The sequence below is a fragment of the Caretta caretta genome, chromosome 14, assembly GCF_965140235.1.
Source record: "Caretta caretta isolate rCarCar2 chromosome 14, rCarCar1.hap1, whole genome shotgun sequence".
Taxonomy (NCBI): Eukaryota; Metazoa; Chordata; order Testudines; family Cheloniidae; genus Caretta; species Caretta caretta.
In genome coordinates this window covers 32720636-32735855 of record NC_134219.1, presented here as the reverse complement: position 1 = coordinate 32735855, position 15220 = coordinate 32720636, and the positions used below count along the sequence as shown (strand labels likewise).

The window sequence follows — 15220 nt, the reverse complement described above, 5'->3', positions numbered from 1 at the left end:
TTCTTTTAAAAAAAATAGATACAGACACAAAACAAGAGGCAGAAGGTTGTATCTGAATTTCAGCAACTGCGGCAGTTTCTAGAAGAAGAAGAGCAACTCCTGCTGGGCCAGCTGGAAAATCTGGAAAAGGCGATTGTGAAGATACAGAATGACAATGTCACTAAAATGTCTGAGGAGATTTTCCGTCTCAGCAACTTGATCAGTGAGCTGGAGGGGAAGTGTCAGAAGCCAGCAAGTGAATTCCTGCAGGTGAGACTGAGTTATAAACATCCCTGATCCAAACACAGGGACAGGACAGCTCCTGAATCATGGGCACTGGAGACCAGCAGTCAGAGTTCACAGTGTAATTCAGTGTGTGCATTCCTGAAATGTGAATTATTGTTTCTCTTTGAAGAATTACAGACTCATTTATATTAGAGATGACATTAACTCAGCAAATCCATGGCCCTAGGGCCAAGACAGGGCCTCTCTTTCCCATATCTGCAAAATCCCTTCTCTGGGATCCCCAGTGGGCAGCATTTGGGACTAAAATTGTTTTTCTGTCTCTTTCCTCTCTAGGATGTCAGAAGCACCTTGAGCAGGTATGTGGCTCTATTTCACTTCCCCTCATTCTTTACGATGCTGTGAAAGGGCTTGGAGAGTGTATTGACTCTACATTTCATAAAAATATAAGAATGGCCATACTAGGTCAGACCAGTATCCTGTCTTCCAACAGCAGCCAATGCCAGGTGCCCCAGAGGGAACGAACAGAACAGGTTATCGTCAAGTGATCCATCCCCTGTCACCATTCCCAGCATCTGCCAAACACAGGCTAGGAACACCATGCTGGTTTATAGCCACTGATGGACGTATGCTCCATGAAATAATCTAGTTCTTTTTTGAACCCTGTTTGTGTCTTGGCCTTCACAACATCCTCTGGCAAAGAGTTTCACAGGTTTACTGTGCGTTGTGTGAAGAAATACTTCCTTTTGTTTGTTTTAAAACTGCTGTCTATTAATTTCATTTGGTGACCCCCTAGTTCTTTCGTTATGAGAAGGAGTAAATAACACTTCCTTATTTGCTCTCTCCACACCAGTCATGATTTTATAGACCTCTATCATAGCTCCCCTCTTAGCCGTCTGTTTTCTAAGATGAAATGTCCCAGTCTTATTAATCTCTCCTCATATGGAAGCTGTTCCATAACCAGAATCATTTTTGTAGTGCTTTTCTGAACCTTTTTTGAGATGGGGTGACCAGGTCTGCATGCAATATTCAAGATTTTGCATGGATTTATATAGACGCAATGTGATATTTTCTGTTGTATTATCTATCTCTTTCTTAATGATTCCCAACATAGTTAGCTTTTTTGACTATCGCTGCACATCGAGTGGATATTTTCAGAGAACTATCCACAATGACTCCAAGATCTCTTTCTTGAGTGGTAGCAGCTAATTTAGACCCCCTCATTTTATAACTATAGATGGGATTATGTTTTCCAATATGTATTACTCTGCATTTATCAGTATTGAATTTCATCTGCCAAATTTTTTAGCCAGTCACCCAGTTTTGTGAGATCCCTTTGTAACTCTTCACAGTCTGCTTTGTACTTAACTATCTTGAGTAGTTTTGCATTATCTGCAAATTTTGCCACCTCACTGTTTACCCTTTTTTCCAGATCATTTATGTATACGTTGAATAGGACTGGTCCCAGTACAGACCCCTGGGGAACACCACTATTTATCTCTCTCCATTCTGAAAACTGATAATTTGTTCCTACCTTTTGGTTCCTGTCTTTTAATCAGTTACTAATCCATGAGAGGACCTTCCGTCTTATCCCATGACAGCTTACTTTGCTTAAGAGCCTGTAGTGAGGGATCTTATCAAAGGCTTTCTGAAAATCTAAGTACACTATATCCACTGGATCCCCCTTATCCACATGTTTGTTGACCCCCTCAAAGAATTTTAGTAGATTGGTGACACATGATTTCCCTTTACAAAAACCATGTTGACTCTTCCCCAACAAATCATGTTCATCTATGTATCTGATAATTCTGTTCTTTACTATAGTTCCCCAGGGCACTGCAGCAAAATATATGGGGCAAGGTCACATTCTGAATGTAATTCCCATTTATGCATTTAATCCTCACCCTTTTACACAGGACTCTTGAATTATCTATTCAGTGGGAAAGACTGGCCTACAGTATTTCCTAGAGATATTACATCCCCGGGGAATTGGCTGCCTCAGAACCCTGAGGATCAATATGGGCCTTTCACCTCAAGGCACTGGTTACAATCATGCCCTGGACAGCAGAAATCAAGAGTCTTTACCACCTCAGGACTGTTTGGAGACCTGTGTGGAAGGAACTGGTGGGGGTGGGGGCCCCTGAGGTTTCAATCTAGTTCCTGAAAGAACAATCCGATAACACTGTGCGCATGAAATATGGGAACATACTAGTATTAGTGCATGGAGGCGAAGGAGTGAATTGGTCATGAAAACATGATTCCCCTTTGATGTACAGATCTGCTCTGTCCAGGCCAGAGATGAAGAATATTAATGGGGCCTTTAGGGAAAGGTTGCACTGCCATGGCCAGTGCTGTGCCTGCTCTGAGACTGGGAGAAGTGGAGGAATTCTAACTCCAGGCCCATAAGAGCAGCAACTTCCACTAGCAAGGAATTATAATGAGTCACTAAAAGAAACATAATATCATGAAATTCTTCCTCTCCAGGTGCGAGAAGGGGAAGTTCCTCCAGCCAGTGGAGATTTCTCCTGAGCTGGAAAAGAGACTCAGTGATTTCTCCCAGCGAAATATTGCTCTAATGGAGATTCTGTGGAAGTTCAAAGGTACTGAGAAGGGATCTAGGAAAGGAAACCAGGGTGTGTCTCTGGGATTATGGGTGGAGATGGGCTCTGGGCAGCTGGTTCAATTAGATTATGTACCTATTTAATAACAAGTAGAAAGCAGACAAACTGAGCAGATGAAGTAAGGGCCCAGGTGCCAGGATCTTTCACATTATTTCACTCTGTGAACTTTGGTACAATCATTAAGGTAAAAATGTACAAAATTTGGGGTACCTCGGTTTCTCTCTTCCAACTACAGAACTACAGGGCATGTGCTCCAGAGCTGTTTAGCAGCCCCATATGCAGCTGGAGTCCGTAGGATCTGCAGGTGCCCATTACCAAGGAACTCCGGGCCCCAGGTGCCTAAGGCCTTGTCTATCTACACTACAGAGTTTTGTCGATTCCAGTTACGCCAACAAACAGCCACTGCTATAATAAAACCACTGTTGCATGTCCACACTGTGCTCCTTGTGTCGGCAAAGCACATCCACAATAGTAGCTTTGCATTGACACAGACAGCAGGGCACTCTGGGTAGCTATCCCACTGTGCCCCTGGCCAGAAGGTGCTTTGTGAAGGGTTTGCAATGCCTCATGCAGGCAGGTAGAGAGTCACATGATGAAGGTTTCTCAATCTCATTGTTCCATGGGCATCCTACTGTATGGCCAGCTATTTTTCAACTGCCCTGGCAACCTGCACCCCAGCCATCACTGTCAGAAAGCATGGATACTACCCTGCTGTTCAGTATTGTGCTGTGCTGTGTATTGTGCTTGTATTGAACACAAGGCTATAGGAGGAGCCCAATGGGGGGCTATTTGGCTGGAGGATGCCTTGAAGGAGCATTTTAACACTGAGCCACAGTAACGTGTGTTGCTGTAGTGTGCTGAACCTGGCATTGATTCTTTGCACTGTGCTATGAACCTTGTAATGATTTCTGTGTGTGCCTGAAAAGTTACACATCTTAGATCACTTTTTAGAGTAACGCTTGATAATATGACCAAACTGACACTGCTGAACAGTAATTAGGGTTACCATACGTCCGTATTTTCCCGGACATGTCCAGCTTTTTGGTTCTTAAATCACCATCTGGGAGGAATTTTTAAATATCCAAAAACGTCTGGGATTTTGCCACATCGGTTGGGACACCCTTTGTCCCGATATTGGGGACCGCTCACCTCACCACACACACCAAAGTCCCGGGGCTGGTGGCGCTTCCTGGGGCAGCTCCCGGCACCTGCCCGCTGGCAGGAGCCTGCAGTGTGGGCGGCCCCTAGGCACAGAGGCAGAGGTGGTCTCCGCGTGCTGCCTCCTGCCCAATCAGAGCTGCGGGGGCAGGGCTTGCAGGTGCCGGCAGCGGGCAGCGAGCCCTCCGCCCCCGCCCTGACCCGACCTGACCCGAACCTAGGAGCCAGAGGGACCTTCCGGATGCTTCCTGGGAGCCGCCCCAGGTAAGCACCGCTGGGACTCCCCACCTCGCCCCCCGGAAGGTGCCTCTGGCTCTTAGGGTCGGGTCGAGTCAGGGGTTGGCGGGGGAGGGCTCTCTGCGTGCTGCCGGCACCTGTAAGCCCCACTCCATGGCTACGGCAGCTCCCATTGGTGCTTTTCTTTGGTGCTGGCCAATGGGGGCCACGGAGCTCACGCTTGTGGCGGGTGCAGCACGTGGAGACCCCTTGGCTGCCCCTGATCCTAGGAGCCAGAGCGACCTGCGGCAGGAGGGGTGAGTAGGCGAGTGGGGCATGGTGGTGAAGAGGCGAGCGGCGAGGGAGCCAGTGGCTGGCTGGTGCGCGGGTGAGGAGGCAAGTGGCAGGCGGGGAGGGTGAAGAGGCGAGCGGCGAGCCAGCGGTGGGCAGTGAAGAGGCGAGCGGCGAGGGAGCCAGCAGCGGGGGGGGTCCAATGGGGCAGAGAGGGGGCAGAGTCGGGGACTTTGGGGAAGGGGTTGGAATGGGGGCGGGGAAGAGGTGGAGTTGGGGTGGGGGCAGGTGGGGCGAGCAAATACCGCCTTCCCCCCCCCCCATAGTGTCCTCTTTTTTGAATATTCAAATATGGTAACCCTAACACTAATACAAGAAGCCCACAGAAGTGTGTGTTTGTGTGGGGGAAGCATGTGTGATAGGGTGTGGGGTGTGTGTGTGTGAGAGAGAGAGAGAGAGAGCATGTGTTTGCGGAGCGTGAGAGAGACTGTGTGTGTGGGGAGTGTGTATGTGAGAGAGACAAATTGTGTATGGGGGACTTCCTGGGGCTTTGAAAGGGGAGGGACACATGTCTACATAGCTGGATGAATGGCAGCAGATTTCCAAACAGTGAGCAGAGCGGTTACGGTGGGCATTGTGAGATACCTTCCGGAGGCCAGTTACAGCAACGTAACAAACACAGTGTCTACACTGACACTTTGTTGATCCAACTTTGCTGCAAAAATCTCTATGCCTCCCATTGAGGTGGTTATATTTTGTCAGTAAAGCAGGAGAGTTTTGTCACCAAGAGGTGCATTGTAGTGTGTACACCTCCACTGTTTTGTCAACGAAAGCTGCCTTTTGCCGACAAAACTATGTAGACAAGGCCTAAAGGTTGGCACCAAAATGTAAACCCTCAATTTAAGGCCACTTTTGAAATGTGGACCCAGCTCACCATTGTGCTCTGGCCCCGTGTGGCAGCTTGTGTGGGCCAAAGGGGCTGTAGGGAAGGTGTAAACCCAGGAGAATCCTCCCAGCACAGGAGCCTCTTATGTCTCTAGCTCCTCCACAGCAGCTGCAGGCTCAAGGAGTGTTCCCGGGAAAGCAGGGAATAGAGTGGAGTTGTTGAGGGCTGGGCAGAGGAGGAAGGGGTGGAGCAGGAATAATGGGGTGTGGCCAGGGTAAAGCTGTGCCTTTGACACTGCCTCCGGGAGAAGTCATCTAGGGGCCACTGGACCAGAGGTGCAACTCAGGCTGGACCTCCGGACTTCCGCAGCCTGTGCCAATGTCTGCACTGACCCCAGCAGCTACTGAATAGGAGAACCACAAACTGTTTCCCCCATCCCTTTACCAGTGCAGGGGTGAATGAGGCCCATTGAGCCAATTCTCTCCCTGACTCAGTTTCCGCATTTATGAAATAATTTTAATATTATTTGTATTTCAGTCTATGCAGAATGAAAGCCCCATTGTGCTGAGCTCTGTACATATACTGAGTAAATAGACCCAAAGAGCTCACAATTCAGGCTCCTCATCCTGAAAAGTCTCAGCATCCCACTGATGTGAAAGAGGCCAATGTTTGTAAAGTTACATTAATGCTAAAATCTTTGCAGGATCTGGCCTGGCTTATGACAAAATGCAAAAGGAGAATGAGAAATCAGCTGGGTTTGGAGGATGAGGGAACAGAAAATCTGTCTTCCACATAGTGTCTCTTTGAGTGGTTCTGAGGCTTCATGGATATTGGTTCTGTTGATTTGAGTCGCTTGAATGAAAGAGAAAATAGGATGATTCATATTAGCCTTTGTTAAAAATCTGGGTGTGTCTCTGTCTCTCTTCAACTGTTTTTCTCTCTTAATTAAAATACAATTATGTCAATTAAGAGTGAGTATGTCACAAATATGACAGCATGAAATATCATCTATCTTATCCTTTCCCCCTCCAGACATTCTGCCATCTGAATTGGAGACAATAAGAGGGAAATCCTTAGGATCACACAGACCAGGTGAGACTTCAGGTGGAGATTATCATTAAATAAAGAGGAAAATCCCATGAAAACATTTTCATGAACTTCTAGATAAATGTACAAACCAAACCAACACTGACCATGACACACACCCCTAAAAATAAAAATAAAAACAAAAACATGCAATACTAAAAGAAAAGGAGTACTTGTGGCTTAGAGACTAACCAATTTATTTGAGCATAAGCTTTCTGAGCTACAGCTCACTTCATCTATTTGAGCATAAGCTTTCGTGAGCTACAGCTCACTTCATCGGATGAAGTGAGCTGTAGCTCACGAAAGCTTATGCTCAAATAAATTGGTTAGTCTCTAAGGTGCCACAAGTCCTCCTTTTCTTTTTGCGTATACAGACTAACACGGCTGCTACTCTGAAACATGAAATACTAAGAGCTCCCAAGCCGAAATCACACAAACAATCCTGATACCATCCTTAGTGTTGAGTCCCTGCACCCACTGACGAACAGAAACTCTCTCCCTGACCAACAAACACTCTGAGGCTAGGCCTACATAGCAATGTAAGCGTAAGGGATTTGAGTCAGCTGACCTCTTGTCAGGGAATCCTGGGCTTGAGCATCAACATTGCATTTTAACTCTAGGTTAAGAATTTTCTGCACTGGGGGGAAACTCGACTGCCAATCCTGTTTCCTAACTGTGGCCGTGCTATTGATGGGACGCGGGTGCCCGTAAGGAGCACATGAGTACATACGCCGCATAATTAGCTCATTTGGTGGCTGTCTCCATTTGAGAGGGCATTATACTGAATTACTGTCTAATCGGATAACTGGGTTCTCCAGCTCCAGGCTCGGTCACATTGGCAAAAAACATGCCCCTGTGCCTGTCCTAAGGATAATGAGGACATCAGTCTCCACGGTGTCAAACTATTACAGTGAAACTTTGTAATTCTTAATTTTTCAAATAGGATGATCAATGAAGGTGAGGAGTTTTTGCTTGCTTGCTTGATTTTTTCAGTTTGTTTTGAAGTTTGACATAAAATGAAGGTGTCAGAGGGAAGACACACACACATTCCAGTCTGGCTGCTGCTTGCTGCAAAGTGGCAAAATCCATCCCCAAGGCTTGGGATGCAGTGTGCTCCAGCAACCCTGGGGAATCCCTTATCCCTGCCATCACCACACCCCCAGACCTCTGGGATGCTGCGGAGAAGTTTTGGTGCTGGCTCCCACTGACCACCCTAATAGTGCATGCTGCCCAGGTGACCCTGCACCTGCAGCCCAAGAGAGGGCAGGAGGGCCTGGAGTAAGGGCCAGTGAGCAGAGCAGGGACCATAGCAGCTGCCCTGCAGGGAGAAGAAGTGACAGAGCTCTCGGCTCAGTATGGCTGAGGGAAGGATGACCCACCTCCTAACTTTGCTCCCTGCTCCAGGCAAGCTCCGTGCACCACCATGGAGGAGAAACTTCCACCACCACTGTGGGAGGAGCAGGAAGGGGGACCTCTCGGCCAGGTAGTAATGCTGTGTCTGGCATGCTGTGCTGGCTGCCTGTAGCACTGCTCCTCCGCCTCCAGGAACTATAGGATATACCCAGAAGACTTCCACACCCAAGTCAAGCCACGGATGCATGCACATAGGAAACCAATAGGGCTTGGACCCTGGGTTCCAGTTTAACATGGGCTCTGACCCTCCAGACCTGCAGGGTCCTGGGACTCTGGATCAGAGCCCTAGATTAGCATATTTGCAGTGTGGATGCAATGAGGGTTTGGCTTGAGCCCAGGCTCAGACCCAGGCTTAAACTGCTGTGTAGATACACTCTCCCTCACCAACACAGATATGTCATTAATGCTGACCCTGGCATTTCCATACATGTCCGTAAGCCCTTTAAATATTAAATTCAGATGGGTTGCCACCTTTTTTTCCTTTCCCCTATGTGAGGTGCTCGCTCCGATTGCTCTTCACCAGCATCCCATCTTTCTCTTCAGCTGGGCTGGGCTGAGATCTCCCATTTGAGTTGCTCTCTTTCTCCTCTGTTAGAGATATGGTCCCTCTTTGATGTTGCCACATCCTCCCTGCTCTCTGGGCTGGAGAAGGGGCCACTCTCTGGCCTGAGTGGATCATCCCCAATACCCATCCCCTTCTCTTCTCCCAGGCCAGGGAGAGAAGGACAGGCTCAGTATAGAGCTTCCCCCAGGTTTATATCTATTACCTTCCTCCTCTAACTCCCCTCCCTGCAACTTCAGGTTCTCACCTGCCTCTCTAACCCTCAGAGGAGAAGCTCCAGCAGGAAAAGCAGGGAGATGCTATTTGCATGTACTGGGACATGGTGGATCTACGCCTTCCCAAAGCTAAAGGCCCGTCCCCTCAGCTAAGGGGGAGAAACCATGAAGCCCAGGGAGCAATGGAGTATTTGGGACAATGAAAGAGAAACCAGGACAAGGAGAGAGGTCAGAAATTAAAAATGAGGGAGCCAGAAGGGGACACCAAGCAGAGAACCCCAGAGAGCATCCATCGCTCCTCAAAGGTGTCTAAGGAGTCAGTGAACACTGCCCAGGGGAATGGTGCCTGGAGACATGATTTTAAAAGGGAATGGATATACATGCCACAGTCTCAGAGCACTTCTCCCTCCCTCCAGATTTGTCCTCCTGCAGTGATGTGTGGCCATCTTGGCCATCACCAGGAGGAGATTAATAAGGTGGTCTTGCCACTTTCCGAAGTCACAAATGGGGTGTGTATACATCAGGAGGTGCAGGGAATATTGCAGCCAGAACTTTAGTAAGAGGTTCAAAAAGAGCTGGAAAAGGGGCTGCAAGCTGACACACCACCTAATATCCCCAGTGGGCTGTGGAACAAAAGTGGAGTGCAGGCTGGCCCACCACAGTTCCTCATTTTCTCTCCTGTAGGTCCCACCATTTGGAGTCAGGATGGAACACAAAGGCAAGGAAGTGGATGGTGTGGAGCACGAGCATGTACAGATGTTCTCGGGGACTGGTACAGAGATGGACCAGCTGGATGTCCTTCAGCCAATACAGGTGGCATGTCAAAGGTGGCTGGGGAGGCTTGTGGTGCAAGAGGCGATGATGAGTTACAGAGGGCCAGCTGTGAGGGATGGATGGGAAACACCTTCTCACGGGACCTGGTTGAGGAAAGCAAGAGAAGCAAGAGGCTAGATTGTCCTGACCTTCTGGAACACAAAAGAGGGGACATGTAGGGTGGGCAGCCCCGTGCACTGGCTGAGCACTGTGGGCTCCATCCAGTCACTCTAGTTCTGAGTCTGGTTGTACCATCCAGGGCTATCCTCTGATGCACCAAGGGGGCTTCAACCACCTGCACACTAAGGTGTGGAAGAGTAGGGAGATGCAGCTGGGAAGGAGGGAAAAAGCAGCCACCACAGAAAGTCTCAGCAGCCAGGGGGACGAACTGCCAGGGCATCTCTGCTTATTCTCAGGCATTCAGGAGAGAGAAGCAGCTCCCCAGGCTGGTGTTGTAAATCAGAGACGCTGTGCTCTAATCTCTGTGACCCTTTTCCCCTCCAGACTCTTTCCCACCTGAGCTAGAGCAGGGAAGGGAGGATCTCTGGGATCACACATCCAGGGTGAGCTTTGGGGGAGTTTTTCCTTCCATTAACAGAAAATGTCCATGAAAGCAACTTTCCCACACTGCAATAACCAGAGACACTTGCACTGCCCAGCCCTAAAGCCACCTTAATTGTGATCTGAGAATTTGTATTGACATTGACAAGTCTTTCCAATATTACCTTCAAGATGGTCAGGAGAGAGAGCCTCCTGGTTGTCACACCCTTCCCCATTTCACCTGGGGGACAGACTGTTCCCCATGGCTCTTCTCCTTTGGGCAGGGCTGGGCTCTGCCATTGCAGCTGCTTTGTGGGTTGGGGAGATGGTGTCTCTCTAGTGCTGCCACCTGCAGACCTCCCTTCTCTCTGGGCTGGGAAGGGGCTGCCCCACCCATTGCCACCTCCTGCTTCCTGCTCACTGGCCTTGAACTATTGGCTCTTCCCCTGTGCTGCGTCTTCATCTCTGCTCCCAGGCCTGGCAGTGGAGGATGCATTTATGGGAGGAGACTCCCTCTGGGGTTCAAAGTTGGTACCTGCCTCCTCAGGACTCTCCTAATTACAAGCTTTTGCTACCTTCCTTGCCAAGTCTCTGTTGCTGGGAATGAACCAGCCCCAGCTGGGGAGCAGGGAGCTGCAGGCTCTATATTCAAATGAGAAAGTACAGAAGTGGATCCCATTACACAGGTTGAGGAACTGCCAAGCAGGGATGTTAGGGAGTGTGAGAAATGGTCCCAGATTCCCCCAGGGCTGACTCTGATTCTCTCTCTCCCATAGTGAATGTGATTCTGGATCCAGACACGGCTCATCCCCGACTCATCCTGTCTGAGGATCAGAAAAGTGTGAAATGGGGAGACACCAGGCAACATCTGCCGAACAATCCAGAGAGATTTGACTCCTGGGCCTGTGTGCTTGGCTCTGAGGGATTCACTTCAGGGATATATTGCTGGGATGTGGAGGTGGGGGACAGAGGATTCTGGGCTGTGGGAGTGGCAAGAGAGTCTATGAGGAGGAAGGGAGAAGTCAGCTTTAACCCTGAAGTGGGGATCTGGGCTGTGCAGTGGTTGGGTCTGTTCCAGGCTCTCACCTCCCCTGCAACCATACTACCCCTGAGCCAGGTCCCCAGGAGGATCCAGGTTTGTCTGGACTGTGAATGGGGCCAAGTGACATTTTTCGATGCTGATAACAAGGCCCCAATCTTCACTTTCCCACCAGCCTCTGTCCCTGGGGAGAGAATCTACCCCTGGCTCTGGGTGGGAGCAGGATCCGAGCTCAGACTGTGTCCCTGAGACACAGGGGGTGAAATATTGCACTGAGGACCCTGAAATCAGCCTCTCTAGCCTTGCAAACTCCAGTCTTTATGACCCTGGAGGGTCCTTGGGGTCTCATGTCTGGACTGTGAAACCACAGAAAGAAGCAAGTAATCAAGATGGAGAAGCCAATCTCATTGCCCAAGGAGCTATTTAGACTGTTTGTCGCTATCTTCTATGGTCCAGGAGGACTCTGGGGATCTTCAGTCAGACAGTGTCACTAATACATGGGGGGAATTAAAAAATGGGCTTCCCTAGCCACAGGCATGCTAGTCTCTATGACCCTGGAGGACTCCCGTGTACCCAACCCTCTGGTTCCTTATTCCATCTCCTCCCCCTCCATCTCTGCAGCACCAGGGATTTTGGGAGGCGGGGGGGGGGGGGGGGAGAGAAAGGGAGACCCATTGAAGCTGCAGGAGAAGCAGAGGGTCACTGCGGGGCAGGGAGGGATGTAGGGTTTTGGTGGGAGAAGTAATTGCTGGGCTGGGGGACAGGCAGATGTGGTGGCAGCAGGGATAGAGAATTAATTAATTGGGATTTGGGGTTTAGAGAGAAGCTGGAACCTCTACACCAGCAGGGAGCATTTTGTACAAAACTCTTTAATCAGATCTCATTGGGGCCCCCCAGTGACAGCTCCTGCAACAGGGGCCAAAGTCACATTCCTCTGTAGATATGGGATGTCTCTATTTGTCACCCAGATATAGGGGATAGGCAGGGGAAAATTAAAAACCAAGAGGCAGACCAGAAACCATTATAGAATCTTCTTTAAAAATATCTTTTGGGGGGGGGGGGGGCGAGCGGTGTGTCAATCTCATGATTTTCTGAGAATTAAGAACATAAGAATGGCCAGACTGGGTCAGACCAAAGGTCCATCTAGCCCAGTATCCTGTCTTACGGCAGTGGCCAATGCCAGGTGCTTCAGAGGGAATGAACACTGGAAGAAGCAGGGACAGAGTGGGTTTAACCAGAGGGAGCAGAGGAAGCAAGAATAAAGGGAGAGTCCTAGAAAAAGGGTGAAAAACAGAAATGGATAGAGTGAAAGGAAAACATTCTTGAGAGGGGAAACACCCAGGGGGAGCAAATGGGGAAGGGGTAAAATTGGGGGACAGTATGGAGACTATGAGAGAAAAATAATCAGTTAACAGTGACTAAAGGAGAATGGAGAAGTCAGAAATAAACCAGGGTGGGTAACAAAAGCTAAAAAAGATTATGAGCAAAAATGGATAGAATGAAAGTAAAGAGAGAAGGAAAGAGAGAGTGTGAGAGAGGGAGAGATGACTTATAAAATGTTACTGAAAGTGAAGCTGTAACTCTTTAATTTCATACATTAGTTCATGGACATTTGTGCCATTTTAGTTCCTCAAAAGAACTATGCTTCAATTTTTTGGACATTTTCCCCTATGTTCTGGTTACTGAAGATCTTCTCAGCTGCTTTAAAGCCTGACATTTACTTAATGTAAATGAAGCCTACAAAAAGTTCTATTGGCTTGTTTCCCTTTAATTTCCCAGCTGTGATTTTTGAAGGCCTTCATGAAGGGGCAGGACTAACTCAGAAATTTTAAAAGGCAGCTCCTAACTACCAGAGGAGCTAGCAAATCAGGGAGCTTTGCGAGGGAGTTTAGAGATGGAAAACGAGAGCCAGATATACCTAACAAACATTCATAGAATCGTAGAAGATTAGGGTTGGAAGAGACCTCAGGAGGTCATCTAATCCAATCCCCTGCTTAAAGCAGGACCAACCCCAACTAAATCATCCCAGACAAGGCTTTGTCAAGCCAGGCCTTAAAAACCTCTAAGGATGGAGATTCCACCACGTCCCTAGGTATCCCATTCCAGTGCTTCACCACCCTCCTAGTGAATAGTTTTTCCTAATATCCAACCTAGACCTCCCTACTGCAACTTGAGACATTGCTCCTTGTTCTGTCATCTGCCACCACTCAGAACAGCCTAGCTCCATCCTCTTTGGAACCCCCCTTCAGGTAGTTGAAGGCTGCTATCAAATCCTCCTCCTCACTCTTCTTTTCTGCAGACTAAATAACCCCAGGTCCCCCAGCCTCTCCTCATAAGTCATGTGCCCCAGCCCCCTAATCATTTTTGTTGCCCTCCAATTTCTTCACATCCTTTCTGTAGTGGGGGGCCCAAAACTGGACGCAATACTCCAGAAGTGGCCTCACTAATGCCAAATAGAGGGGAGTGATCACTTCCCTTGATCTGCTGGCAATGCTCCTACGAATGCAGCCCAATATACCGTTAGCCTTCTTGGCAACAAGGGCACACTGTTGACTCATATCCAGCTTCTCGTTCACTGTAATTCCCAGATCCTTTTCTGCAGAACTGCCGCTTAGCCAGTCGGTCCCCAGTCTGTAGCGGTGCATGGGATTCTTCGTCCTAAGTGCAGGACTCTGCACTTGTCCATGTTGAACCTCATCAGATTTCTTTTGGCCCAATCCTCCAATTTGTCTAGGTCACTCTGGACTTTATCCCTACTCTCCAGCATATCTACCTCTCCCCCAATCTTAGTGTCATCCACAAACTTGCTGAGCGTGCAATTCATCCCACCATCCATATCATTAATTCTCTAAATGTAGGCCAATAAGCACCCCCCTGCAAAACAAACAAACTAACAAACAACAACAACAAAATCCTGCTGAAGTAAAAATTATTGCTCTGAATGCAGCATCTATGATTACCTGTCTTGTGGGGTGGTGGCATGCGTGGGCATTTGGTGAAAGCAGTTCAAGGTCCTCAGAGACTGAGGGCATGTCTGCACTACAAACGTAAGTCAAACTATTCACATCCACACTACTCTCCTTCTGTCAGTCATGCGCATCCTTACCAGGAATGCTTCCATCAACTTAAGAGAGGCAGTGGGGTGGGGGGTGGGGGGGGGAGAAGGACTGAGAGACTGGGCTCCCCACTCCTCCCTGGCAGAATTTTTTTTAAGTACATCAGAAGCAGGAAGACTTCCAAACAATCGGTGAGGCCACAAGGTAACCGAGGTGCCAAAGGAGCACTTTCAGAAGACAAGGCCATTGCAGAGAAGCAAAATATATTCTTTGCATAGGTTTTCATTGCTGTAGCCCATAAGGTCAGTTTGCTAGCTTGCCATATTGCGTAATATGTTTTCTTTTGGTTTGATTCATATTATTTTGTTATATCCTATTATTAATTAATCATAGTATTTTCTGGGGTTTTGTTTATGTGGAATTCCAGTTTATGCTATTCATAAGGGTTATTCATGGTTATTCATAATAGTTGGCTGTAATGCAAGTAACCTTCAGGCCTGTATCCTGTACGATTAGCTAGAGTAAGTTAGTATAAGTGTTTGTAAACTTTGGCATAGATAAATGGCATACCAGTTGCCCCCCTTAGCTTTGGGGAACTGAACAAAAAACTTGAATCTGCTAACCTTAAGTCTGGAGCAGACCGGTAACTGCAAGGCACACTGCAGAACATGGAAGTCATGAGTTAGGCCAGGGGTAATGGTTTCGGGAATGAGATAATCGATACTAATACATATGAGTATATGGCATAACATGTTAACCTGTAGAGTAAGTGTACCTGAAGATTTATGGGGTTGAGGAAATAAGATTTAGGCATGGTAGGTTGGGCCTAGATTCTGACAGTGGGCAGTACCAGGACCCTATAAGATGGCAAACAACCATACAAAGGGGTCACATTTTCCTATCTTCTATCAAGCTATCACCTCAGTTTCACAATATATCCTAGCCACTCAACACTTGAACCTAATCCCTACCAATTTGGGAAGCCTGGACCATTAGTTCCTCGGACATGCCAGAGACAAGACTGATCCTCTGTCTCCTACTACCAGGTCTTCAGGGAAGGGTGTGAATATGCTAGCTTTAGTAGTCTTTTAGAATAGAAATG

At 48.1% G+C, this 15220-nt stretch overlaps 1 protein-coding gene across 2 annotated transcripts in view; it reads left to right on the top strand.

Moving 5' to 3' along the window:
• Window positions 1-11712, top strand: part of LOC125628885 (E3 ubiquitin-protein ligase TRIM39-like) — a 72421-nt gene extending 60709 nt beyond the window's left edge. For both annotated transcript variants that reach the window (XM_075119751.1, XM_075119750.1), the window contains exons 3-8: window positions 19-249; window positions 559-581; window positions 2707-2822; window positions 6427-6486; window positions 9355-9483; window positions 10800-11712. In XM_075119751.1, the coding sequence (XP_074975852.1) occupies window positions 19-249; window positions 559-581; window positions 2707-2822; window positions 6427-6486; window positions 9355-9483; window positions 10800-11311 (1071 nt within the window). In that variant the 3' untranslated portion in view covers window positions 11312-11712. The remainder of the gene's footprint in view (window positions 1-18; window positions 250-558; window positions 582-2706; window positions 2823-6426; window positions 6487-9354; window positions 9484-10799) is intronic.
• The last annotated feature ends 3508 nt before the right edge of the window (window positions 11713-15220 follow it).